At 62.4% G+C, this 20,532-nt stretch overlaps 5 protein-coding genes across 14 annotated transcripts; 2 read left to right on the top strand and 3 right to left on the bottom strand.

Moving 5' to 3' along the window:
• Positions 1 to 109: 109 nt before the first annotated feature.
• On the bottom strand, positions 110 to 2,174 carry ABHD14A (abhydrolase domain containing 14A). The gene is made up of 4 exons (XM_027727682.2): positions 1,449 to 2,174; positions 1,244 to 1,359; positions 709 to 944; positions 110 to 489 (listed from the first exon to the last, which is right to left on the bottom strand). Exons 1-4 carry the CDS (start codon positions 1,673 to 1,675, stop codon positions 307 to 309), a joined length of 762 nt encoding a protein of 253 aa, XP_027583483.1. The 5' UTR covers positions 1,676 to 2,174; the 3' UTR covers positions 110 to 306.
• On the top strand, positions 1,465 to 11,382 carry PCBP4 (poly(rC) binding protein 4). Of its 5 annotated transcripts, none has more exons than XM_039378874.1 (13): positions 1,465 to 1,622; positions 6,821 to 6,936; positions 7,227 to 7,250; positions 7,328 to 7,360; positions 7,617 to 7,733; positions 7,819 to 7,947; positions 8,199 to 8,327; positions 8,580 to 8,654; positions 8,810 to 8,854; positions 9,036 to 9,111; positions 9,495 to 9,547; positions 9,970 to 10,139; positions 10,445 to 11,382. In XM_039378874.1, the coding sequence occupies exons 2-13, from the start codon at positions 6,841 to 6,843 to the stop codon at positions 10,758 to 10,760; spliced, it is 1,263 nt and encodes a 420-aa protein (XP_039234808.1). In that variant the 5' UTR covers positions 1,465 to 1,622; positions 6,821 to 6,840; the 3' UTR covers positions 10,761 to 11,382. The 5 variants fall into 5 exon arrangements, with proteins under 5 accessions (XP_039234808.1, XP_039234810.1, XP_027583423.1 ...); XM_039378876.1 differs by lacking the exon at positions 1,465 to 1,622 and adding an exon at positions 2,481 to 2,518; XM_027727622.2 differs by lacking the exon at positions 1,465 to 1,622 and adding an exon at positions 4,109 to 4,266.
• LOC113991404 (protein ABHD14B-like) lies at positions 2,471 to 4,004 on the top strand. Its single transcript, XM_027727693.2, has 4 exons — positions 2,471 to 2,518; positions 2,718 to 2,927; positions 3,097 to 3,338; positions 3,659 to 4,004. Exons 2-4 carry the CDS (start codon positions 2,720 to 2,722, stop codon positions 3,839 to 3,841), a joined length of 633 nt encoding a protein of 210 aa, XP_027583494.1. The 5' UTR covers positions 2,471 to 2,518; positions 2,718 to 2,719; the 3' UTR covers positions 3,842 to 4,004.
• LOC113991385 (probable G-protein coupled receptor) lies at positions 11,338 to 15,045 on the bottom strand. Of its 2 annotated transcripts, none has more exons than XM_027727659.2 (2): positions 14,289 to 15,045; positions 11,338 to 13,949 (listed from the first exon to the last, which is right to left on the bottom strand). In XM_027727659.2, exon 2 carries the CDS (start codon positions 13,837 to 13,839, stop codon positions 12,604 to 12,606), a length of 1,236 nt encoding a protein of 411 aa, XP_027583460.1. In that variant the 5' UTR covers positions 13,840 to 13,949; positions 14,289 to 15,045; the 3' UTR covers positions 11,338 to 12,603. The 2 variants fall into 2 exon arrangements, with proteins under 2 accessions (XP_027583460.1, XP_027583469.1); XM_027727668.2 differs by lacking the exon at positions 14,289 to 15,045 and having other exon boundaries at positions 11,338 to 13,666; positions 13,762 to 13,812.
• An 82-nt stretch (positions 15,046 to 15,127) lies between these two features.
• On the bottom strand, positions 15,128 to 19,740 carry PARP3 (poly(ADP-ribose) polymerase family member 3). 5 transcript variants are annotated; one of them, XM_039378852.1, is made up of 11 exons: positions 19,659 to 19,740; positions 18,810 to 19,036; positions 18,479 to 18,604; positions 17,872 to 18,063; positions 17,374 to 17,581; positions 16,906 to 17,132; positions 16,603 to 16,749; positions 16,374 to 16,451; positions 15,955 to 16,132; positions 15,579 to 15,725; positions 15,128 to 15,463 (listed from the first exon to the last, which is right to left on the bottom strand). In XM_039378852.1, the coding sequence occupies exons 2-11, from the start codon at positions 18,984 to 18,986 to the stop codon at positions 15,294 to 15,296; spliced, it is 1,650 nt and encodes a 549-aa protein (XP_039234786.1). In that variant the 5' UTR covers positions 18,987 to 19,036; positions 19,659 to 19,740; the 3' UTR covers positions 15,128 to 15,293. The 5 variants fall into 5 exon arrangements, with proteins under 5 accessions (XP_039234786.1, XP_027583379.1, XP_027583395.1 ...); XM_027727578.2 differs by having other exon boundaries at positions 17,374 to 17,509; XM_027727594.2 differs by lacking the exon at positions 17,872 to 18,063 and having other exon boundaries at positions 17,374 to 17,509.
• Between the last annotated feature and the right edge of the window lie 792 nt (positions 19,741 to 20,532).

Below are 20,532 nucleotides of genomic sequence, written 5' to 3'. Positions count from 1 at the left end.
GGCAAGGGGCGGGGTACAGGCAAAGCGCGCAGGGCACCCTTCTGCCCCACGCTAGAGAGATGGGGCTGGAACCCGGGGAGCCCCGCGGCGCTTGGGGACACACGCAGAAAACAGAGCAGCATCAGTTTATTGGCCTCGTGACAGGCGACACTCTGTCCTGCCAGCGAGGGACACCTCGAGTCCCCACCCCTGCCACCCTGGGGACACCCCAACAGGGAGCAGCACCCCTCACACCAGCTGTGTGTGCCTCCCAGTCCCTCGGATGCCCCAGCCCCTGTCTTCTGCTCGGCAGGGAGGAGGTGGTGCTCACTTCAGCTGGCGCAGGAAGCCCAGCAGAGCCCGGTGGAAGTCCTCAGGCTTGTCTAGGTAGCAGGCATGGCCAGCACCAGGCAGGATGACTACATGGTGCTCAGGGAGGTGCTGGAGGTTCTGCAGGGCCTGGGGAGCCAGGCCTGTGTCGCGGTCACCGTACAGGATCAGGGTGGGCGTCTTGGGAGAGAGAAAAGCAGAACTGTTGTCAGAGGGGTAAATGGCCACTGTGCTTCCCCTGGGCTGTGCCCACCTCCATGCATCACCAGGGGGCTGCAAAGCCAAGGGGAGGTAGGTGCCAGCTCCCCCATGAGCACAGGTCCCCCTCACTCACCCCTACAGCCAGAGGCTCAGCAGCACCCAGGGGAGCCCCCCAAGGAGCCCAATGACACAGCTCACCTGGACCCGCCGGTACTGCTCAGCAGTGTAGTCCTTGGTGCCCACAGGCGCAATGGGCACGAAGCCAGACAGCCAGTCCCCATGCTCCAGCAGGAAGGGCAGGGAAAAGCGGCCACTCATGGAGGGGCTCACAAGAACGGGCCTCCGCATGCCCAGCTCCTGGAGAACATGGTCCAGGAAAGCCACTCTGCCCTGTGCTGTCACTACCATCTCCAATGGGGGCGAATCCCCGTAGCCTGGCATGGGGAAGAGGGTGCAGGGTGGGCAGGGGGCATTGTGCAGTCTCCACTGCTCTCTCCCCACCAAGTTCAATGGCTTGGCAAAAAATGGGCACCTGATCAAGCCCTAGTGGCTATACAGCCCAAGCCTCACACCAGCCTCACCACGTGATGGAGACCAACGCCCCAGGGCAGAGCCAAATCCCAAGCACACTGCCCCAGGGATCGTGTCTAGCTATCCAGAGCCCTCTCTCCAAAGAGCTCCAGAGCCTGGAGCTGCCCAGAGGGATCAACTAAACACAGTGCCATGGTCCTACCGGGCAGATCTATTGCGACTGCACGGTAGCCTTCTCCAGCGAGCAGTGCCAGCGTGCCCAAGGCCTCCCACGTCTTGGAGGTGAACGCCTGGCCGTGCAGGAACAGGACATCAGGCCTGCGGGGGGGAAGACAGGCGGGAAAGGGTTCAGGGACGATGCCATGCCTGCAGCTGGTGATGACAGACCCGAGGCTGGGCTGACCCACCTCCCGGGGCCGGCAGTTCCTGCGGGAACCTCCCTGTAGAAGACGGGGGGCTCTCCCGCAGCCATCCCCGTCCTCGCCGTGCCGTTGGCCGCCCGCCGGCCCCGCTTCCCCTCGTCAGGCCGGGAGCGCTGCCCGTGCCGAGCGGCCGGGAGGAGGAGGAGGTACAGGAGGAAGGTGAGGAGCGCCCCGAGGAGCAGCAGCGCCAGGCGGCTGCGGGCCAGCAGCATCTCCGCTCCCGCTGGAAAAGGAGAGCGGCAGCGCGGGGCTGCGGGCCCCCAACCCCACTGCTGCGGGCGGGGAGCAGGTCCCGGTCCCCGCTGCTCCGCTCAGCTCCGGCCCAGCCCGCGCCCCCCGCCCGGCCCGGCCCGGCCCGGCCCGGCCCGGCCCGCTCCGCCCGGCGCCGCCGCGCCCACGGGCTCCGCCCGGCGGCACCGCGTGGCAGTGCAGGCTCCGGGCGCGGGGAGCGGGGCACTGCCCGGCACGGCCGCGACCCCGGCCCCTCGACCCCCGGCACTGCCCCGCCGGGCCGCGGCAGAGCTCTCGGGACAGAACGGCCGGGGGATCGGCTGGGCCGGAGAGGCTTGGTGGGGCTTGGCGGGGCTCGGCAGGGGCTGAGCTGAGCTCGGCTGGACTCAGCTCAGTTCGTCAAGGGCTCGGTCCGGCTCGGCAAAACTCGGGTTGGGCCCAGCTGTGCTTGGGTTGGACTCGGATAGAGCTCGGCAAAGCTCGGGTTAGGCTCAGCTGCGCTCGGCAGGGCTCGGCTGGAGCTCGGCAAAGCTCGGGTTGGGCTCGGCAAAGCTCGGGTTGGGCTCGGCAAAGCTCGGCTGGAGCTCGGCTCGGCTCGTGTTGAGCTCGGCAAAGCTCGGCTCGGCTCCGCTCGGCCCGGCCCGGCGGGGCCGCAGCCGTTCTCGGGGCCGCCCCGGACCTTGCGCTCCATGAGGCGGTGCCGCCGCTCGCCTCTTCCCCGCCCCGCAGGCCTTTGGCCCCGGGACGCGGCTCTCCCGGCCCGGTGGTGCGGCGGGGGGCGGGGAGGAGGCGAGCGGCGGCCGGCCCCGGGCACGGAGCAGCAGGTAAGGGCCGGACGGGGAAACTGAGGCAGGGGCGGCTCCGTGAGCCCGCCTGGCACATCAGCGGCCCCGCCGGTGTCCCCGGAGTGAGGATGATGCCGGTGTGGCCCCCCCGTGGCCACCCGTGCCTCGACGGCGGCACAAGGCACGTCACCCCTCCCATTCCCACCACTCGCCCGCACTAACAGCCCCCCAACCCCAGGCATGGCCACCCCACGGCTCACTGAGAGCACCGTCACCGTGCAAGGACAGACCCTGTTCTACCGCCAGGCTGAGCCCGCCCAGGCGGCGCCGAGGCTGACGGTGCTGCTGCTGCACGGCATCCGGTTCTCCTCCGACACCTGGCTGCAGGTGGGGACGCTCGCCGCACTGGCCGAAAACGGCTACCGAGCCGTGGCCATCGACCTGCCGGGTAAGGTGTGACGGTGACCACAGCCCTGGAGCCAGGTGGGGCCGATGCACCCACGGGGTTTGTGGTGCTAGGATGGTAACCCCGGCATCCAGCTGTGCTGTGCCAGCTTCTCCTGCTCACTGAGGCAGCAGGGAGCCTGACAGGGCCACTTGTGTCTCCCGTGGCTCAGGGCTGGGGCGCTCCAAGGATGCCGTGGCCCCAGCGCTCGTGGGCCAGCCAGCGCCGGCAGAATTCCTGAAGGCGGTTTCGGAGGCTCTGTGCCTTGGTCCAGCTGTGGTGATCAGCCCATCGTTCAGCGGCATGTACTCCCTGCCCTTCCTTCTAGAGCACAGCCACCTGGTCAAGGCATATGTACCTGTGGCACCCATCTGCACTGACAAATTCACGGCGGAGCAGTATGCCCAGATCAAAGTACGGCCTGGAGGGGCACTGGGGGAGGTCAGGGAACTGGGAGGGGATGGTGAAAAGGGGGCCTTGGCACTGGGGTTGAGCGGGGAAAGACTAAACAGGCCAGAAACTCTGTTGCCACTAGAAAAGGAGAACATCATGATGAAGGAATGTGATGTGGGATAGCAGAAGGGAAAGAGACCCAGGAGTGTGAGCCTCTTGTCCTGATGAGTGGGATAGAAGGGCAAGTGTATCCCCTCTAGGGTCTTCCTGGCCAGGAGGAACAAGTGCCTGGGTGCCTGGATCCCACTCACAGGCTGCCCCTCTGCATTCCCCCTCTGCAGACCCCCACGCTGATCGTGTATGGGGACCAGGACGTGGAGCTGGGGGAGACCAGCCTGAACAACCTGCGGCACCTCCCTGAGCATCAGGTGCTGATGCTGCAGGGTGCTGGACACCCCTGCTACCTGGACAAGCCCAATGAGTGGCACCGTGGACTCCTGGCCTTCCTGCAGCAGCTGGTGTGAGCAGGATGGGACCATGAGGCAGGAGGATGTGACCAGCCCACCCATCCCTCTGCCTGCACATGCACCCTCGTGCCAGCTCAGCCGCTTGCCTGGCACCCACACCACACTGGCCTACGCCATCACCCACCTCCCTTGGGACCAAATAAAACCCCAAGCTCTGCCACTGCTTTCCTGCCACCTTCATCCTGCTTCTTTCCACCCTTCCCACCTCCTTCCCCAGTCCCCACCTCTGTGGCTGCTGTCCTGTGCAAATTTGGGGGGTGATAGCAGGGAAGGTGCAGCCACCGAGGGATGGTACAGTTGGGGATCGTTGCCCTGTGGATTGGCAAGTGCCAGCCTCACTGGAGCCCACCCACCACTTCTGGCAGGACCCCCATGAGCCTCAGAGGGTGCCCAGGGAGCCCTGGGGCTGCGTTCAGGGACAGGTAGGTTCCCCAAGGTACTGACAGCCGTGTCCCCAGCCTTCTTGCTTCCTCTTCCTCCTCCCACCTCTCCTAGCATGCACCCAAGTCCAGGGTAATCCACAGGGGCTTAAAAGGGAACTGCCAGCCCAGCGCCCCAGGGAGGTGGGGGCAGATTTACCCAAGGAGTGGCTGCCATAAACAGATGAGGGGGCGGGTGGGGAGGCCTGACAGATAGGGGGACAAGACCCCTGCCTGCCACCTGCCTCCTTCCTCTTTAGTGCTGCTGCACTGGGCACTCAGGGGCACAGATGGAGCCAGCAGCAGGGTGCCCCCCCAATGCCCCCCCTTCCACAAGCCTGCCTGGGCTTTAGCTGCTTACGCCAGGGCCCAGGAGGATTTAGTGGGGGAGGTAACAGAGGGGGGGCACTTTTATGTGGGTGCAGGATGCTCGTGTGGGGGCACCAAGGCAGTGTCAAGGATGCAGGAGCTGGTGCCTGCCCTGGTGATATGGCAGGACCCCTGTCTGGAGCATCCCTGACCCCGCACCTGGTTCAGGTCCCCTGTTACAGCCCTGGCCTTCCCCATACAGGAGTGCCTCCTGCCCCACAGCCCTCCAGGCACTCCCTCCCAGCAGCAGCCCAGAGTGCCAATGGGCCCTGGGGTGCCAGCTGCCCCATCCCTGCCCGCTCCGGTGTCCTTGAGCCCTTGAGCCCTGCCAGCTGATCAGCTTCCAGGAAAAAAACCACGCAATTACAAAGAGGGGTGATGTGTGAGCCAAGGGAGGGGGGACCGGGAGGGGGGGCCAGGAATGTCCCCAGCGGTGGCAGATGGCCTTACCCAGGGTGCATTGTTCCTTTTAGTGTCTCTTATCCGCTGTAATAGGATCCCGGAGGGAGGGATGTGGGAGAGGGGAAGAGCGAGGGGGGCCCCGGCGTGGACCGGGGTGGGGGCCGGGGCTGCCAGCCTGGCCCTGGCCTGTCAAGCGGCTCATTGTTCCTGCCCCGGGTGTCACTGGGCGCCGCCGGGGACAATGTGGCACTGAGCGGGGCGGCCGGCGGCGGAGGGACGAGGCGCACGGAAAGGTACCCGCCAGGCCCCGCTCCCGCGGGGACCGGGGGGCTTGGGGCGGCCGGGAGGGTGAGCGGAGACAGCGACGCCCTGGGACGGGGTGGGGGCTTCCTCCTGTCCCCCGACACCTCCCTTTGCCACCCAGAGGCGCCCCGAAGGACGGGCGGTGCCCAGCTTCGTGGCTGTCCCAATGCCAGCCATGGCAGGTGGCCTGTGCCCATCACCGGGGCCTTTGGCGTCCCTGCCAGCCTTGCTCACCTGAAGGTGAGCACACCCTGCCCGCAGACCCCCCGACATAGCCTGTGGCAGTGGGGGAACACACCGTGGCCCTGCTGCCTCCCCCTTGTCCCACTGCCAGCCTCGTCATTCTCTGCCCCGCAGGGTCTTTTGTCCCCGGCGGGTTCCCGCTGCCGTTCATCCCCGGGGGGACGGGGGACCTTGGCGGGCTGCGCGTCCCTGCCGGCACCGCACACAGCTCCGGATGCTGCGGGCAGGGAGTTATAGAAGGGCACGTCCCACCCCCTCCACCCTACTTCAGGCTCCCCTCCATCGGGAACAGGAATATTCTCCTTCCTCAGTCTTTCCCCCTTTCTCCAGCCCACAGGAACAGGCAGGTGAAGATGGGGCGTTAAACCACCCCGGGGGTGCGAGCCATAAGCACTTACGGGGTGCACAGGGGATCAACCTGCCCCCTCCCTGCCCCCCGTTACCCTGATGCAGGAGATGTGCCATAGCGGTGACGAGTCCTGCCAGCACCTAAAATAGCTGCCCACCCCCCCCGCCCGCCATGCCCGAAGACACGGCCCCAGCCCCAACACGGGTGCTTTGTTTCAAAGCCGCTTGGCATCGCTCGGCTTGCCGGGAGCCAGCGGTGCCGCAACCGCCCACCCGGCCCTGGACACACGGCGATTGTCCTCCTCCCAGGGGCCCTGCCCGCCCCCGGCCCCCAGGCACAGGGTCTGGGAGGGCCCTGGGGTGCTCTGGGGGAAAACAGGGTGCAGCAACATCAGGCATCGCGCCATGGTTCATATCAGACTGGCAATCTCCATCAAGGAGCTTTGCCTCCGTTTCCCCAGGGACTTTGCGCATGGGCAGAAGGAAGGGAGGAGGAGGAAGAGGGAAGCTCACACAGCCTGCAAGACCACCCAGGTCACCTCTGCTCCCCTCACCCCAGCAAGTGTCTGCAAACTGAACCTCACCTCGCTGCCACGTTCCCCACACCTTTCCCCTTCCCCTCAGTCCGTCCAGTTCCTGGCTATGTGCAGGACAGCCTGAAGGCAGCTCTGGCAGGCACATAGCAGCGGGCCTTTTGGGGAGTGTCAGGCAGGAGTGCAGGGCACCCATGGGGTACCATGGGGCCTTGCAAACCTCCTCTGCCAGGGGAGGGCACAGTGTTGCCCCTGCCTCAGTTTCCCCATTTCCCAGCCGTAGGATTTTCAAGCTGCAGATCTGGGAGCAGGGGGTTAGTTGGTGCTTGCCCCCTTTCTGAAGGCTGCCATGCCCGCAGGCTCAGCTCGCCCCCCCACCATGGCATCACCGGATGGAGTCAGCGGCGTGGGTGGCAGCCCTGAGGAGACGGAGCTCAGCATCACCCTGACCCTCCGCATGCTCATGCACGGCAAGGTAATGGCAGGGGGCTCAGCACTTCCAGGAGGTCGGCAATGCCTGGGCTGAGGGGCCATGCTGGAGCCCCAATCCCCCCTGGGAACAGCATTCCTAGAAGGATGTCTTTGCCCATCCTAAGCCAGGGAGGGGTTCCCATGCCCCAGTGTCACCAGTTAAGCCACTCAGTGTCCCAGTGGCCCCGGGGCAGGGCCTGCCCATTGCAGGTGTGCCAAGCAGTGGGCAGAGGAGGGATTCGGCAGGCAGGGAGCTGCCTGCTGATGGGGCCACTCTTGTCTCTGGCTTTGCAGGAGATCGGCAGCATCATTGGCAAGGTAAGATTTGGGGTCCAGGGCACCGGCAACCCTGGGCTCCCCTGGACCTGACACCTGCCCTGTTCCTCTCCCTGCAGAAAGGAGAGACTGTTAAGAGGATACGAGAGCAGGTAAGGGCATGCTGGGGGACTGCCAGGTCCTGATGCCTGTGTTGCCTGCGCCTGGTGGCTCCCATATGCCTGGGCCCCAAAACCCAAGGGGATCCAGGGGAAACACAGTGGTACTGCAGGGAAGGCTGCCTGGGGCAGGTGGGAGGGGGGAAGCTCAGATCTGAAGGCATCAATCTCGCCCGATAACCTATCCCTGGGAGAAGTCATGGAGAACAGGGTCTGTGACATCCCTAACGAGGTGTGACACTGTCCCCAGAGCAGCGCACGCATCACCATCTCAGAGGGGTCCTGCCCCGAGCGCATCACCACCATCACCGGCTCCACTGATGCCGTCTTCCGAGCCGTCTCCATGATCGCCTTCAAGCTGGAGGAGGTAGGCAGCCCTCCCATACCCTGCTAGGTGCCCCCACACCTGCGGAATCCTGGGAGTCTGATGCTGAATCCCCCTTCCCTCACAGGACCTGGGAGTAGGGAGCGATGGAGTGGCAGCAGGCAGAGCACCAGTGACCCTGCGCCTTGTCATCCCAGCCAGCCAGTGCGGCTCCCTCATCGGCAAGGCAGGATCTAAGATCCGGGAGATCCGGGAGGTGAGGCTGAGGATGCCCTGGGCGCGGGATCCTTTTTTCCCCCAGGGAGCACAGAGCCCTCAGTGTGGGAGCTGCCACAGTCCCGCAGGGGCTGTGGGAAGTGATGCAGGTGATGCGGGGGCAGAGAGCATCACCCTGCAGGTCCTGCAATGGTCCCTGGGAGCTCAGGAGGGGGACAGGGGAGGTGTGAGGTGCTGAGCCCTTGCAGGGGGTGGCTGAGGGATACCAGCATCTCCCTTTGCTTCCCCCAGAGCACGGGGGCACAGGTGCAGGTGGCCGGCGACCTGCTGCCCAACTCCACGGAACGGGCCGTCACTGTCTCGGGAGTGCCAGACACCATCATCCAGTGCGTGAGGCAGATCTGCGCCGTCATCCTGGAGGTACCTCCCAAGCCCCATGCCCAGCCCAGGGGCATGTGCTACCCACCTCCCCCTCCCCAAGGCTTGCTGTGCCCACCTGGACCCAAACACCATGGTCCCCCTGCGTGGAAGCCTATAGGAGCACCCTGCCTCAGTGGTGCTGAGGGCTGTGCCCAGCTTGCTGGGGACATGAGGGGGCAGAGGGTCCATGGGGCTGTAGGGGTCATTCAGCCTCATCTCTCATCCTCTCCACCTCCTTCCTTCTGTCTCCAGTCACCTCCGAAGGGGGCCACCATACCCTACCACCCTGGCCTCTCCCTGGGCACCATCCTGCTCTCTGCCAACCAGGTAAGAGGGCACAGCCCCCCTGGGGCACAGAGCAGCTTCAGCCAGCAAGAGGCAACTCTGGTGGGCTCATGGTGGCCTCTCTGCCCTGGGGGTGGGGGGCTGAGACAGTGGTCCCCACCTGGCTCCCAACTGATACCCTATTTTCTCCCCCTCAGGGCTTCTCCATGCAAGGCCAGTACAGTGGGGTCTCCCCTGCAGAGGTGAGTCTGTCCCTGTGGCAGCTTCTGTGGGCACTGGGTCCATGCCTGCCAGGACAGGTGCTGCTGGGGATTCCTATCCTGGGAGGTGCTGGGTGCCAATGTTCAGCCTCAGCAGGGGCACAGGGGACTCTCTGCCATCACCACTAATGCCTCTTTCCTCCTCCTCCCGCTGCCCGGGCAGGTGACAAAGCTGCAGCAGCTGTCAGGGCACACGCTCCCCTTCGCCCCCCTGGGCCATACACCTGCCATGATGCCAGGTGAGCTACCAGGGGACATCTCCCCTGTCTGCCCCAAGGCTGGGGGTGTGGGATGCCCCTCCTGGCACACCCAGACACCTGACCGTGAGGAGGAGGTCCCCAACCCCCTGCAACCTCTGGCATGGCTACCCGCTCCCCCCAGCACAACCCTTTGTTGATCTCCTGGGGTCCCTGGACCCACCAGTACTCCCCAACCCTGCAATGGGAGAGCACCAGCACCAAATTATGGCTGGTGCCTGTGTCCTGCCCTCCCTGCCTCTCCCCAGGGATCCTCCAGGTTTGTCCCCAGGGCCACTAGCTGTCCTGGCACAGGTCTGAGGAGGGGGCATGGGGCTACAGGAGACCCACCTCCTCATTGCTAACATCCCTGTCTCTTTCTCCAGGCCTGGATGCCAGCTCCCAGAGCAGCTCCCAGGAGTTCCTGGTGCCCAACGACGTATGTATTGGTCTGGGGATGGCAAGAGGGACCAGAACCTGCCCCCAGCCATGTGTCCCATGCTGCAGGCACTTTGCAGGGGCCAGGAACCACTGCCCCTCACAGAGGAGGCTCTGCCAGAGCTCAGGAGCAGGAAGGGGCTGCTGGGGCAGAAGAAAAGGGAAACTGAGGCACATGAGGGGGCAAAAGGGCTTGGCCGATGCCGAGGAAGGGCCTTGGCATGTGGCAGCCCAGCAATGCTAGCAAGGGAGGCTTGAGTGAGACCAAAAAGCAGGGTCTGCCCTGCCCTGCCCTCCCACTGCATTCTGCAGTTTCCACAACCCTCCCAGGCATAGCAGGTGTCTGAGTGAGCCCCTGAGAGCTCCCTGCTTGGCGTGGCTGCTCCAGCTGCTCCCAGCTCACCCTGGTCCCTGCCCCTTCAGCTCATCGGCTGCATCATCGGCCGGCACGGCAGCAAGATCAGCGAGATCAGGCAGATGTCGGGCGCCCACATCAAGATTGGGAACCAGACTGAGGGCTCCAGCGAGCGGCACGTGACCATCACGGGGACCCCCGTCAGCATCACCCTGGCTCAGTACCTCATCACAGCCTGGTAGGTGCCAGCCTGGGGGGGGACACACACATGCTGGATGCATGTGAGGGGTGGCACTTCTCCAGCACCCCAAGACAGCTTTAGGGGGCACCTCCACCCCAGCATCCACAGGAAGGATGAGCTGGGTGGTGCTTTGAGGTCCTGAGATGGTAGGTGCAGGATCTGAGACCCACCGGGTTTGAGCCCCAGGTTTTAATCCTACTCAGAATGTGCCATGGAGACCTGTGACAAGGGCTGGGGCATTTGGGAAACTCATTCTGTCACCATGGTAGTGACCATCCCATCCTTCTTGCTTGCCTCCCCAGCTTAGAGACGGCTAAATCTACCTCCCAGGTGCCACCGGGCCCTGGCTCCATGGACCTCGGCATGGGTTTCTCCCAGCCTCTCGCCCCAGGCTCTGGCGCAGCGCTTCCCGCCGTTGCACCGGCCCCTCCAGCCCTGCTGGGCACCCCCTACGCCATCTCCCTCTCCAACTTCATCGGCCTGAAGCCCGTGTCCTTCCTGGCACTGTCCCCGTCCTCTGTGGCGGGTCCCAACGGCGGCACCGCCACCTACACGACCAAGATCTCAGCGGCCAACGGCACCAAGAAAGCTGACCGGCAGAAGTTCTCGCCCTACTGAGCCTCGGTGGGCCAGGCCAGGGTGTCCAGGGTGCCACTTGGTACCAGAGACATCTCCCTGCCACCCACTCTGGCCCCCAGCCCCTGCCAGGTGCCCCATGCCCAGAGTGGACCTCCTTGCCCCCCACCCCAGGGAAGGGAAGGGTCTTCCTGGTGGCAATGCCCACTGGAGGAAGGGGCTGCTTCATTGCCTGCTGCCAGTCCCAGCAGCACTGTGCCCCCCTCCCTGATTTTCCTGCACAGAGACCACATGTCCTGGTATTGGGTGGGGGGGCTGTTCCTGCTGGCCTAGGGTCCCTTCTCCCAATGCCCTGTGCCAGCATGGGACCCCTGCCTCCTGCTCCTCCCCCTGCCTACCCTGCCATCCTGCTGCTGCCCACACTCTTGTCTGGCACCCAAAAGTCAGATCCCACTGGATGAGGAACTGCCTGGCCTCTGCAGGAGTCCCTCTTCCCTTGGCTCAGGTGGGGAGTCCTCCCAGGGCCACCCTGGGGCAGTCGCCTCCCAGCAACCCCATCCAAGAGCCAGTCCCTGCTGGCTTGGAAATGCTGTATATATAAGTCTATATTTTTTCCTCCTTTGTAACTTATCAATGGTTTAATAAAAAGATAAAATTTACAAGAAAATAATAATAATAATATCCCCCACCCTGGGTGGAGACTTCTCCCACAGCAGGAGCAGCCCCAGCTCCTAGGGACATGGGGTGGTGGCTGGAGGGGCATCCCTGTGTCTGGGGTGGGGAGGGGGCTGGTCTTCAGCCTCATCTCTCTGGGGGTCTTCCTGGAGCCCCCTCCCTGCCATGGGGCAGTTTGAGAGGCCATGGGGCAGTTCTCCCTCAGGCCCCCAGCTATTACCAGGGCAAGGACGTATCCAACCCACCATGCCAACACCATTCCTGGGACCTTTGTGGGTGGGCTGAGGTTGATGTACCCTTGCAGCATCCCCCAAAAGGGTCCAGTCCCCTTTCTGACATTGAGGACCCCGTGGGAAGTCCTGCAGAAGCAATGAGACCAAAAGGGAACAGCAGCTTCTCTCTGGCTGCTGCCGCCTGGGGTGCCACCCCACACAGCCACCTCCATCACCCTGTGTCACCATGTCCCCCCACCTGGCCAGCAGCCCAGTTCAGCTGGCACGTGGCTGGGCTTCAGCTGGACAGCTGTGTCCATAAACAGCCTGGCACAGACCCTCAGGCAACCAGTTCCCCCCAAGAGGGGCGGCCCATGGCAGGCAGGGGGGACAGAGGGCACAACCAGGCATGGCCACGGGCACTGTGTGCTGCCATGCCAGCAGGACAAACAGTGACGCGGCCAGAGTCAGCCCCATGGGTGTGTGCCCCTGATCAGTAGCACAGGGAGCTGGAGCTCCTCCACACAGACATTAGTTTTGGGTTTAACAGCCAAGGATGGAGGTTTCCATGTCTGCCATCCAGGCTCAGTGGAGTGCCCGGGGCCCTGCTGTTACTGGTGTTAGTGGTGTTAGCTGGGACATTGCTCCCAGGTAGAGTGAGTGCAAGGGACATCTGCCCTCCCTGTTGGCCATGAGTGGTTCCAGCAGGGTCATGGAGATAGAGGTGACTCCTGCCCCTGCTCAGGAGCCCCTTGGCATCCTGAGGAGAGCCCATCCATGCAACTGGGCTGTGCTGGTGGAGCCAGCCTGCAGAAGAGACCTGGGGCTTCACCAGATCCGCTGCCTTCCCCCAGCAGAGAAACCATCTTCCACCATAAGCTCAGAGAGAGGCAAAACCCAAACAAGGACTCCCAAATCCGAGAGGCTGGGTCCAAGCAAGTCTGGTGGGTCCCAGGTAGGTTTCCTGCCCAGCACAGTGGGACAGAGCCTCCTGCTTCTCAGCTGCTCTGCTCAGGAACTTGACCTGGGAGGGGGAAGCCTGTTGTGGTCTGGTCGAGCCTGTTCCGGGGGCTGGGGCTGATGCAGCTGGTGTGGGTCTCCAGCGTGCAAGTTGCTCTCTGGAGGAACTGCAAGAAGTTTTCCTGGACAGAAGCCTCTGAGATGGAAAGACAGAGCTCCTGAGCCAGCGGCCGGTTGAGACAGCTGCGCCGGAGCCGGGCCAGCTCTTCACGGATCTGGCGGTTCAGCAGCCCATAGAAGAAGGGATTGATGGCAAAGGAGGAGTAGGCAATCCAGGTGACCACCATCTCCCCATGCCCACCACCCAGAGTGCCAACAGTGACAGAGGAGTGCAAGTGGAAAGCAAAGAAGGGCAGCCAGCAGCACAAGAACTGTCCCACAATGAGGACCAAGGTGAGGATGGCCTTGTTACTTCCCAAAAGGCGATCTGGGATCAGCTTGGGCAGCGGCAGGATCCTGGCAATGATGATGGTCACTTGGCTGGCGATGGAGTCGCATCGGTGTCTGGGTGCAACTGCCTGTGCTGGCACTGGCACTGGCGCCTGCTGTAGGGACACAGTTCGGGCCACACGGTAGATGCTGCTGTAGACAGCAAGGATGATGATGGTGGGCAGAAAAAAGCAGGTGATGCTGAAGAGGATCACAAAAACTTTCTTGTGGGCCCCAGGGCTCCAGTAGACTGTGCAGCGGCTGGCGCTGGTGGCCCCGTTGCCTTGAGGCCACGCCACCAGTGCCAAGATAGTGATGAGAGCAGACTTGACCCAAATGAAGATCACTCCAGCCACCGCCAACCTGATGGTCATCTTGACCTCATACCTCAGGGGGTGGACGATGTAGTAGTACCTCTCCACACTGATGATGGCAATGGTGAGAATGGAAGCACTGATGAAACAGATATTCAGGAATATCAAGGCCTTGCACTCAGCAATGCTATAGATCACCCTGTTGAAGCAGGAGGAGCTGGAGATGATTCCCAGGGGCATGAGGAAAATGGCAGAGAGGAGATCGACCACACAGAGGTGGCAGACGAAGATGAACTTCCTGAAAAGGGGGGTTTTCAGAATGACGACCAACACCACGGTGTTGGCCACCAGGGCAGTGAGGGTGAGCAGGATCATGCAGAAGAGGCCCACCACCTCCTGGGCAACGGAGTACTCGGGGACGGAGAGCAGCTCTAGGCTGTCCGTGGTGTTTGGCCCTGTTCGGCTCGCCATCCCCCTCAAGGGCTAAGCCAGCAGCTCCAGTGCCTGGGCAGCAAGGGTTCTTCTCCTGCATCCCATAGAGGGAAACTCCACCACAACCATGGCCTTTATCTTCTCCTTGCCTGTTGGGAATGGGAGTGGGGTGTGAAGCAGAAAAAACAAAATGAAGAAGAGCTGCAGAGAAACATAAAGACAACCAGTACACTTCCAAGGTGCTGGAGGAAGGAGAGATAGCCAGTGAGATCACAGCACCCTGCCTGTCCCAAAGCTGGCACCCAGGCTGTCCCAAAGCTGGCCAGAGACAGCACTGCTGGGACCTGCAGGCACCCATGCCAGGCTAACACCCTGTCCCCCTGCCCCAACATCACCACCATGTTCCCAGGAGGGACAGCACAACCTGCCTGCCCCAATCCTCTTGCTCCAGCCACAGGGGACACTGGGGTGGGTGGGATTCAGCGCACCTTTGCTCCTGGAGAGGTGGGTGATGCTCCTCTCCTTGCCAGGGTCCCTCTTGCCGGTGTCGCTCCCGCAGCAGAACAGGGGCTGTGGGCCCTGTGTGAGGCCACGCTCCCCCTTCCCCGCTCCCATCACCCGCTCGTCATCCTGTTTGCCTGCAGCCCGCCAGCTGCGGATGGCACCAGCTGTCACTCCCGGCGCTGCCTGCGCTGCCTGCACTCGTGGCAGTCCCACGGGGACAGCTGCTGGGTCCTAGCAGCCGGCAGGGGCTCGGGAAGGGGGGAACCTGGGTCCCCAAGACCTGCCCCCCTCAGAATGGCCACCCACTGCACCAAGCCTGGTCCTTCCACAAGAACAGCTCAGCCTCCGGGTCACCAGGGCTTGAGGGTCAGAGCCACAGGCAGGTCTGCAGCAACTCCTCTCCACTGGCACATGGATGCTCATGGGGCATCGGGGTAACACAGCTGGGAGTTGCCCTTCTCTGGCAAAAGTGAGCATGGAAAGGGGCTTGGCACGGCTGTCAGGCTGGGGCAGGGCAGCAGGCACGGCACCAAGAATGGCACTAGAGTCAGGGCAGGCACTCACCTTCAGGATGTTCCTCCATGCCCAGGCAGGGAAGCAGATCTTGCTCATCCTTTATAGCTCTGATGCCATGGTGATGGGCATGAGCTGTGTGCCTTGCTAAAGTGACAAGGGCAGCTGGCTCTCAAAGCCACCAGATTTTATCTCTGAAGGCTGTGGCCCCTCCAAAGTCACCCGCTGCCACCCCTTCAGGGACCCACCTCCACCCTTCCCTACACCACATGCACCTTGCCGAGGGCAGGAAAGCACGAGCACTGTTCGGTACAAGGCAGGGTGCTTTTATTCGCCTCAAAGCAAGCTCTATCCCCACACCAGCCTGTTCCTTGCCAAGCCCCAGGTGAGGTGGCCAGAGTACAGATCACTATCCTCTGGGCTGGTTGGCATCACCAGCTGGTGCTGGGCCAGGGCCACAGAATTCCTGGGCACCCTCAGAAGCGGAGCTGGACAAGGTAGCGGATCCGGCACTGGCTTTCCTGGTAGATGAGGTACTCGCTCTGGCTGAAGGAGGAATTCTTGTAGGCAGGCATGGGGATGGGCTTGCCTTGGCACACCAGCACCTTCTTGCCATCCAGCAGCACCTCCTCATCCTGTGCAGGGTCTGGGCCAGAAGTCAGCCCCATCAACACGTCAAGCCTGAGATCTTGCCTCCCACCCCCCTGCCCTGTGCCCACTCCTGCCCCACAAATCCCACACCTCTCCTGCCCCAGCCTCACCTGGCTCTGTCTGGCCACAGGCCAGGACACTGTCATAGCCAGCAGGTGGCTGACACAGCGAGGGGTCATCACGGGTGATGCGGTAGGGCTTGCCCAGGGCCACCTCCGTCAGGAACATGATGCCAACATTCTTGGATGTGCAGCCCACTGACATGGGAGAAAGGGATGGAGATGATAGCACCATCCTTGGTGTCCCCATCTTGTTGTGCCCAGACAATGCTGGGACAGAAAGACCAGTTGCCATGCAGGGAAGAGGCTTGGCATGTCCACATGCCTGCCAGCCCACAGCTGCCTGGCAGGGGTCATGCGAAGGCAGTCGGGCTCACACTGACCCTGCAGGCATCCCAAGCAGCCTTGCTCGTCCCAGGACCCTCACCGTAGCAGGCTGATTTGCTGTTCTCAGAGGCAAAGTAGATGCCCTTGCCCACACGCCCTCCTGAGTGTGGCATGATGCGCAGCCCGCTCTTCAGGATGGCCGCCACCACCGCCACGTTGGTGCCGTGCCAAAGCAGGCGCCGGTGCTCCAGGAGGTCGTGGGCTTTGAAGCGCTCATCCTGGAGAGATGCACAGCTAAGGGCTGTCCACAGAGGGAGATGTGGATGCCCAGGCATGGAGGGCTGCCATCCACTCCCGCAGCCCTACCCCAGAGCCTAGATGGAGGGGCAGGAAAGCGGGCAACCCTGGCCAGCTGGGTTGAAGCCCCCACTGGGTGAAGAAGCCCAGAGCCCTAACATAATCCTGGGGTGCAACCAGGGCTTCCACACTGTAAGATGGGGCAAATCATCTCCACCTCACCTCACCAGCTCGGGCCACCTGCCAGATGTTGAGGATGCAAAGGTTGTGCCCAGTCTTTGTCACGTAGTTTTGGATCAGCTGCCAGGGAGGGAGGCAGGAAAGCAGTGTCACCGCAGGCAGCCATCCCAGCAATGCCCAGGGTGCCCCTGGGACAGTGGGGACCTTTTGGTGTGCCCACAGGCCTGGCACAGTTGCTCCCCATTATGAGACACTGTGGCACAAGGAGCACCTGATATTCCCGGGAAGCTGAGTCCAGCAGGGAGAGCTGGCAGCAGAGCAGGGCATAATCCTGATCCAGCGGATGCGGGACTTCTTTCTCCTCCTCCTTCACTTTCTGTGCCTGCAGGCTCTGTGCCACCTCAATGTCGGCCAGCACCTGGCAGGGACAGACCAGAGACATCCTCACCACCAGTGCCGGGCACCGTACCGGGGGACCAGGGCAAGCCCAAACTCCTGCCAGCAGCTCCCTGCCCCACATGCAGGAGCCCTCCTTGGGGACGGATGCCAACCACCACGTGCCCTGGCATCTCACCAACAGCATGTCCTTCTTGGCACGGAGTAGGTCAGGGGAGTTGATGGGGGGCGGCCGTGCCCGCCCAAAGTTGTGGGGGACGATGGTGTAGAAGCGGGAGGAGAGCTCCTCCAGGCAAGAGGCCTGGGGGGGCTGCTCCTGCAGCGCTGCCTCCAGCTCCTCCAGTGCCTCAAAGCCCCTCGCGATCTGCTGCTTGCTCAGCTTCCCCAGCGGCATCTTCTTCACGTCTGGACGGTGTTGGGGAGGGCACAGGTGACCCCATCCACCCCACTTGCCTCACAAGAACCTCCAAGCATCACCACGGGCACATGCAGGCACTCGGCACAGGGTATCCACAGTACCACCAGTTGCCGGGATGGTAGAGGGGATACTCTAAAATCTATCAGCACCTCTGCCCCACTCACCCCTCCACCTGCACACCCCAGCTGAAGCCCCCAGACCCAGCACATGTCATCCATCACCTCCTACCAATATTCATGGTCTGCATGGCGTCTCGGAACATGTCGCTGCTGAAGATGAGGGACACCAGCTCCTGTGTGTCCTTGTCCAAGGTGCAGGGCAGCACCCGCTGCTTGCAGACCTTATTCCCATCCACATCATCCACCTGCAGATCCCCAGCATCACCTGTGAGCCTCTGAGAGGCTGTGGGAGCTGCCTGATGGGGAGAGCCCAGCCCCTGGGCAGCAAAGCAATAGGCAGGTGCTGCCTCCATTTTCCATGACTGATTCCACCCAGAAGCCCACAGTTCTCATTCCAGATGCCCTCCCACTCCATTTCAACCCATTAGCCCCAAATCTCTGCCTGCAGGCTGTTTCAGCACGCACCCTGACCCTCCTCAGAACCCACCACATCCTGGTGACCCCCTTGGACGTCCTGTAGGATACCTGTACGGGTGTCCAGTAGCCCAGGAGTGGGATATGAGGACTATCCCACTGTGGTGACACCCCAGCTGCCCGTTGTACTCACCTTGAGGGCAACCTCCACCTCCTGCCCAGCCCCTGGCTGCACCTCGATGAGTGTGTACTTCCCCGGCTGGGCAACAAAGTTTTCCTTTGAGGCCCAGCTGTTCTTGGTCTTCTCCCGAAACTTCTTCTCAAAGTCCTTCTTGGCAGCCTCCAGGGAGGCACAGGGCATGAGCTTGGACTGGCCCACCTCCCCCTGACAGTGGATAGCAGTGCTCAGGACCTCTCCTACATCCCTGCCCCACCAGCCCCATGCTGGAGGGAGCAGGCAGGGTTCAAGGGGGGCTGCAATGGCAGGGCTGGTGGGCAGAGAGTAGGGACGTGCTGAGCCACCAGCACGGGAAGAGACCCCAGGACTCCTTGTTGTAATGTCACATTCACATTCACTGCAGTGACAGGTGCCATGTGCCCCAGCCAGGCTCACTGTGTCGTGTGTGGGAAAGTCCTTGAAGCCCCCCAAGCAAAGGGCTATAACAGGACACTTTGTTGCTTGCTTCGGGACCAGGAAAAAGGGATGGGGACCACCAGGTTCATCCTCAACCTTTGGGGGTCCGAAGGCAGGTTGGGGACAGCTGGGGGTGGGTGGGCGGGCAGTGCCAGGGTGGACTCACCACACGGCCCCAGCGGCTCCAGACACTGTAGGCACCCTTGTGCTCAAGGAGCTGGATGATGTAGAACTTGTTGTTGTTGGCACTGATGTTGGTCTGGTTCAGGGTGCACTCATAGTCCTCGTAGACCTACAGTGAATGGCATGGCCTGGGCTGGCACCTGGGCAGCATTTGGGGATGGGGAGGGCGCAGAGATGTCCCAGCAGGGATACAGGGGGGTCTGCATAGAAAATTGGAGCTGCCTATGTGTCAGCAGGTGGCTGCCCAGAGGTTCGCCCTGCTGCCCATGTCCCCCCATCCCAGCCCCTCTGGGTACCTCAGCCCCACTCTTCACCTGGGCACCTGGTGCTGTGCTCAGGGGGCACGGCCCATCGATGGTGGCAGGGGGCTTCTCCCTGGGGGCAGTTTTGAGGGCTGCCAAGGTGGAGCTCCAGGTATCATCCCCATCTTTCCCTTTCGCTTTCTTTTCCCTGTGCTGTGTCGAGGAGGACGAAGGGCGCTTGGAAGCCATGACTCAGCCTCCCCGCGGGGACAGTTCAGCCTTAATCCTCCAGCAAAGTCCTTTGGGGAGAGTCAGGGCAGGAGGTGAGAGATGCCAAGTCCTTCTGGGAAAGTCCAGCTTTTCCTCATCCTCCAGCCCACAGTCGGGTTGGAGGAAGGGATGGGACCTCTGCCCACAAAATATCTCAGCCTTGTCCCTATGTTTGGCATGGGGGACAGAGCCTCTCAGCACTTTTCAGCCCCCACGGGACCCCAAAATGAAAACAGCCCAGTGACACAGAGCTGAGGGGGATCATGGGGGAAGGGGCACAGCTGCATGCTCAGCAAACTCATGTCAGAAGAGCTGGAAGAGGATGAGGGTCTGCTGGAGAGGTGGGGGAGCTGGGAAAGCCCTGTTGGCCCCAACCTCCCCTCACCAGGGACCCCCAATCCACAGGTGTGTACCCTCACAGCTCCCACAGCTCTGTGCCCCCAGGGCCATGCAGGAGAGGAAACCATACAACGCCAATCCCCCCCAAACACGCAATGCCTTCCAGTCCCTCCCAAGCCCAGTGAAGTGCTTTGAATTGGGCACGGATGGTCTCAGGTAGCCCCTGTCTCCTTCACCCCCCTGGTCCCAGCCAAGCAGGTAGTGGTGAGGGCAGCAAAGGGGGCAGAGGAGTGAGGAGCAGCCATGTCCTACCTGCTCCTGCTGCCTGGGGTTGCCTGTCGAGGAGCCTTCTACAGCCTTTGGGCTGGTCGGGCAGCCTGCCCGGAGGAGAAACTTTTTCCCTAGGCAACAGGCAGGGAAGACAACAGACACAGCTGCCACGCCTCCGGGTAGCGCATGCACCCTGTGGCAGGCCTGCCTGCTGCCTGCACTGCCTGCAGTGCCGCCTGTACTGCCTGCACTGCTGCCTGTACTGCCAAACAGTCTCTGGACGAGAGGTGACCCTGACAGTGGCTGCTCTTCCATCCAGCCACCTCCCCTCGCCATGCTCTGAGACAAAGAAAACAGTCTTGAAAGAGTTAATGACACCGGTGTCATTTTGCATGTTAAATATCTTTTCTTGAGTCCCCATCAAACAGGCACGGCTGAGGGTCAGGCGGGGAGGAAAACTTGAGCACATCCTGGGAGCTCAATGTAGCTTTGGGGGTTCTCAACAATAGGTGCCTCCTCCTGCCTGCAGCCCCACTCTGAGGTGTGTGGGTGTGGGCAGGGTGGCTGTACAGGCAGCGGGGACCGCTGTCATGGGCAGGAGGCAGAGCTGCACCTCGTGCTGGGAACATGGAGAGAACAACCTTGCTGGGGCCAAAGCCTTGCTGGCTTTATAACTCTTGGGCTTGGCCACATCAGCCCAAGCTGTGCAGGCAGGGGCACAGCCCCCTGTGCTCCCCTGGGTGATTTAGTTTCATGGTGTCCCCTCAAAGGGCTGCAGCTTTCTAATTACTGATAGGCTGGAGGAGTTGGGTTTGTTCTGTCTGGAGAAGAGAAGGCTCCAGGGAGACCTTAGAGCCCCTTCCAGTGCCTAAAGGGGCTTTCAGGAGACCTGGAGAGGGACTTTGGACAGGAGTGT

This window comes from Pipra filicauda, unplaced genomic scaffold (genome assembly GCF_003945595.2).
Source record: "Pipra filicauda isolate LSUMZ 115617 unplaced genomic scaffold, ASM394559v2 scaffold103_size3290846_pilon, whole genome shotgun sequence".
Lineage (NCBI taxonomy): Eukaryota > Metazoa > Chordata > Aves > Passeriformes > Pipridae > Pipra > Pipra filicauda.
This window is presented reverse-complemented; position numbering and strand designations above follow the sequence as displayed.

What these genes read in the sequence shown, in the direction of transcription:
- ABHD14A (XM_027727682.2), bottom strand. Translation starts at nt 1,675, where the DNA reads ATGCTGCTGGCCCGCAGCCGCCTGGCGCTGCTGCTCCTCGGGGCGCTC. An exon ending in GGAACTGCCGGCCCCGGGAG is followed by an intron (nt 1,360 to 1,448) that starts GTGGGTCAGCCC and finishes TCCCCCCCGCAG; the next exon opens with GCCTGATGTCCTGTTCCTGC. An exon ending in AGCAGTACCGGCGGGTCCAG is followed by an intron (nt 490 to 708) that starts GTGAGCTGTGTC and finishes CTCTCTCCCAAG; the next exon opens with ACGCCCACCCTGATCCTGTA.
- LOC113991404 (XM_027727693.2), top strand. Translation starts at nt 2,720, where the DNA reads ATGGCCACCCCACGGCTCACTGAGAGCACCGTCACCGTGCAAGGACAG. An exon ending in CGTGGCCATCGACCTGCCGG is followed by an intron (nt 2,928 to 3,096) that starts GTAAGGTGTGAC and finishes CCCGTGGCTCAG; the next exon opens with GGCTGGGGCGCTCCAAGGAT. An exon ending in AGCAGTATGCCCAGATCAAA is followed by an intron (nt 3,339 to 3,658) that starts GTACGGCCTGGA and finishes CCCCCTCTGCAG; the next exon opens with ACCCCCACGCTGATCGTGTA.
- PCBP4 (XM_027727608.2), top strand. Translation starts at nt 6,811, where the DNA reads ATGCCCGCAGGCTCAGCTCGCCCCCCCACCATGGCATCACCGGATGGA. An exon ending in TTAAGAGGATACGAGAGCAG is followed by an intron (nt 7,361 to 7,616) that starts GTAAGGGCATGC and finishes CACTGTCCCCAG; the next exon opens with AGCAGCGCACGCATCACCAT. An exon ending in AGATCCGGGAGATCCGGGAG is followed by an intron (nt 7,948 to 8,198) that starts GTGAGGCTGAGG and finishes TGCTTCCCCCAG; the next exon opens with AGCACGGGGGCACAGGTGCA.
- LOC113991385 (XM_027727659.2), bottom strand. Translation starts at nt 13,839, where the DNA reads ATGGCGAGCCGAACAGGGCCAAACACCACGGACAGCCTAGAGCTGCTC.
- PARP3 (XM_039378852.1), bottom strand. Translation starts at nt 18,986, where the DNA reads ATGGCTTCCAAGCGCCCTTCGTCCTCCTCGACACAGCACAGGGAAAAG. An exon ending in AGGTGGAGGTTGCCCTCAAG is followed by an intron (nt 17,582 to 17,871) that starts GTGAGTACAACG and finishes TTTGCTGCCCAG; the next exon opens with GGGCTGGGCTCTCCCCATCA. An exon ending in CATGCAGACCATGAATATTG is followed by an intron (nt 17,133 to 17,373) that starts GTAGGAGGTGAT and finishes AACACCGTCCAG; the next exon opens with ACGTGAAGAAGATGCCGCTG.